This window comes from Aspergillus ruber (assembly GCF_000600275.1).
Source record: "Aspergillus ruber CBS 135680 unplaced genomic scaffold scaffold00026, whole genome shotgun sequence".
Lineage (NCBI taxonomy): Eukaryota > Fungi > Ascomycota > Eurotiomycetes > Eurotiales > Aspergillaceae > Aspergillus > Aspergillus ruber.
Window position 1 is genome coordinate 245911 of NW_024467322.1, and position 2109 is coordinate 248019.

The window sequence follows — 2109 nt, forward strand, 5'->3', positions numbered from 1 at the left end:
TTTTTTTTTTTTCTCGTGTCAGCATCAATGCATTAGCTATTAATAGACAACAAACTCCATAATACAGGTATCTTTATGCCCAAACATTCACACGTGTGAGCCCTGGGGAAAGCAAAAAAGAAAAATGAGAGCGGGGACTCCATTATGATCACAGGGAATTTTAGTAAAAGGTAATAAAACAACGCTATTTCAGTCTGCCGAAGATGGTGGTAGAAAAAACAGGGATAGAAATGAATCGAGTTTGCCCTTTGGACAAGATGAATAAGGCGTAGCATGGAATTGCATCATGAGGTCATCCGTCGCTTCAAATCGCGGACCTGGTCGAAACAACTGGCATAATCCCGTAATTCGCTCTGGAATTGGTTCGACAGGGCGGAGTTCAATGAGGCATTACTTCGTAGCGATGAGAGGGATGTTTGTGATGAAGAAGGTGACAAGGATCGTGACGAATGCGAACGGGAGGACTTGATTGTGGTTGTGGTTATTTTGGATGGAGGATGTAATTGTTCGGATGGAACGAGATCCAGTTCTGCTAGTCTGCAAGTTTGAGAGCAATAAGGGCCTCCGAGAGTCTGTCGATCACAGACCAGACAAAAATCTAGAGACCATTCGGTGGCCATTGTAGTGGTCGAGAAAAAAAAAATTATGAATAGAAATATAGAGAGGAGCGATCCGGATTCAGAGACGAGTCATGCAATTCACGAGACAGAAAATAAAGTGGTAAAGTGTGCTTCCAAGATGGAAAAAGACAACCGTATGGTGTGTAAATTTATAGGCAAGATGAATAGGCAGAAAAACCAAGCTCGTGAAACGGAGGTTGACGTGGTCGAGGATGGTAGATATAAGTAAGGTATGTATAGTGTACCTCCCAAGGTTGGCAACAAAGGAACGTTGAAAAGATCTTGTCGAGCAATCAAATCCCTTTGTTTCCTCTTTTTTTTTTCTTTTCTTTTTTTTCCCTTTTTCCTTTGCCTCGTAGACTCTCCACTTGCAGGATTTTCCCTTGTTTGTGTCTGTCTGATGTCCAAGTCGTACTCTGACAGGAGCCACGCTAGAAACAGTGTGCTGCAGAGGATGGGAGAGTGTCAAGCAACTTGTAACAAGAGGATTTGTCTGTTGCAAATGTGGGACAAGGAGAAGAAAAGAAAGAAATCGAATCTTGGTACTCCGTAGGATCAGAGATGAGTTGTTGTTGCAATTGTATGTATGGTATGAGTGCACAAACAAAGAGGACAAAACAAAGCAACAAGAGAGGGTATCAAAAAGAGATAGATGGTTATAAGAATTGAGGATAAAAAAGAAAGTAAAAAGAGAGAGAAAAAAGAGAGGGAAAAGAGGGAAAAATAGGAAAAATAGGTAGGTACTGGGCTTCTAGAGTACAAATTTGTACTTAGAATGGAGCCTACCAGGTATATAAGGTGAATCTTCAGGTCATACGGTATGGATGGACGGTCTGTATGGATGGATGTTGGGTCGTACTATTTTTCGGATGGGTGGGTCTCAATTGAGGGTATTGTGGGTAAGACGATTCTATTGGACGCTTTTTTTCATCTCAAGAGAACTTGGGGGGAAGCGAAGAGAAAACGAGGGGTTTTGACTGTTTTGGGTATGAGTAGAGAATGGGGTTTGGACCACTCAAGCCCAGTCACGCAATCCACTGTGGATTAACTAGTGGGGCAAATGGTGTTATCGTACGATCTGTGCCACTGAGAGGCAGTCTCAATGTGGGGATTTGCGATTCAAGTTGCCTGCCAGAGGACCGGGGTGGAGTACCAAAAGAGGCCCGGACGGGTGATGTGCGCAGCGGCCTCTTTACCACAAATGTTTTGGAACTTTAACATCCTGTTAAGTGCAGAGATCAGAGATACATTCGATACACTGCCATTCATTGACTGTCAACTGATCATGCAGCAGTCCCAGAGTGGAAGTCAGGGGGAAAATAACTGACATATGCAGATATACTTGTACATGTATGAATACTCTTGAAACTATGATTCCATACAGACATGAAGAGACCATTGTTTGTGTTGTACAAACATGATAATGATAATGATACTGCAGAAAAAAAAAAAAAAAAAAAAAAAAAAAAAAAAAAAAAAAAAAAAAAAA

At 41.6% G+C, this 2109-nt stretch overlaps 1 protein-coding gene across 1 annotated transcript; it reads right to left on the reverse strand.

Annotated features, from left to right (window-relative positions):
- EURHEDRAFT_415336 (uncharacterized protein) lies at positions 1 to 643 on the reverse strand. Its single transcript, XM_040782664.1, has one exon. The coding sequence runs from the start codon at positions 618 to 620 to the stop codon at positions 285 to 287; it is 336 nt and encodes a 111-aa protein (XP_040636258.1). The 5' UTR covers positions 621 to 643; the 3' UTR covers positions 1 to 284.
- Positions 644 to 2109: the final 1466 nt, after the last annotated feature.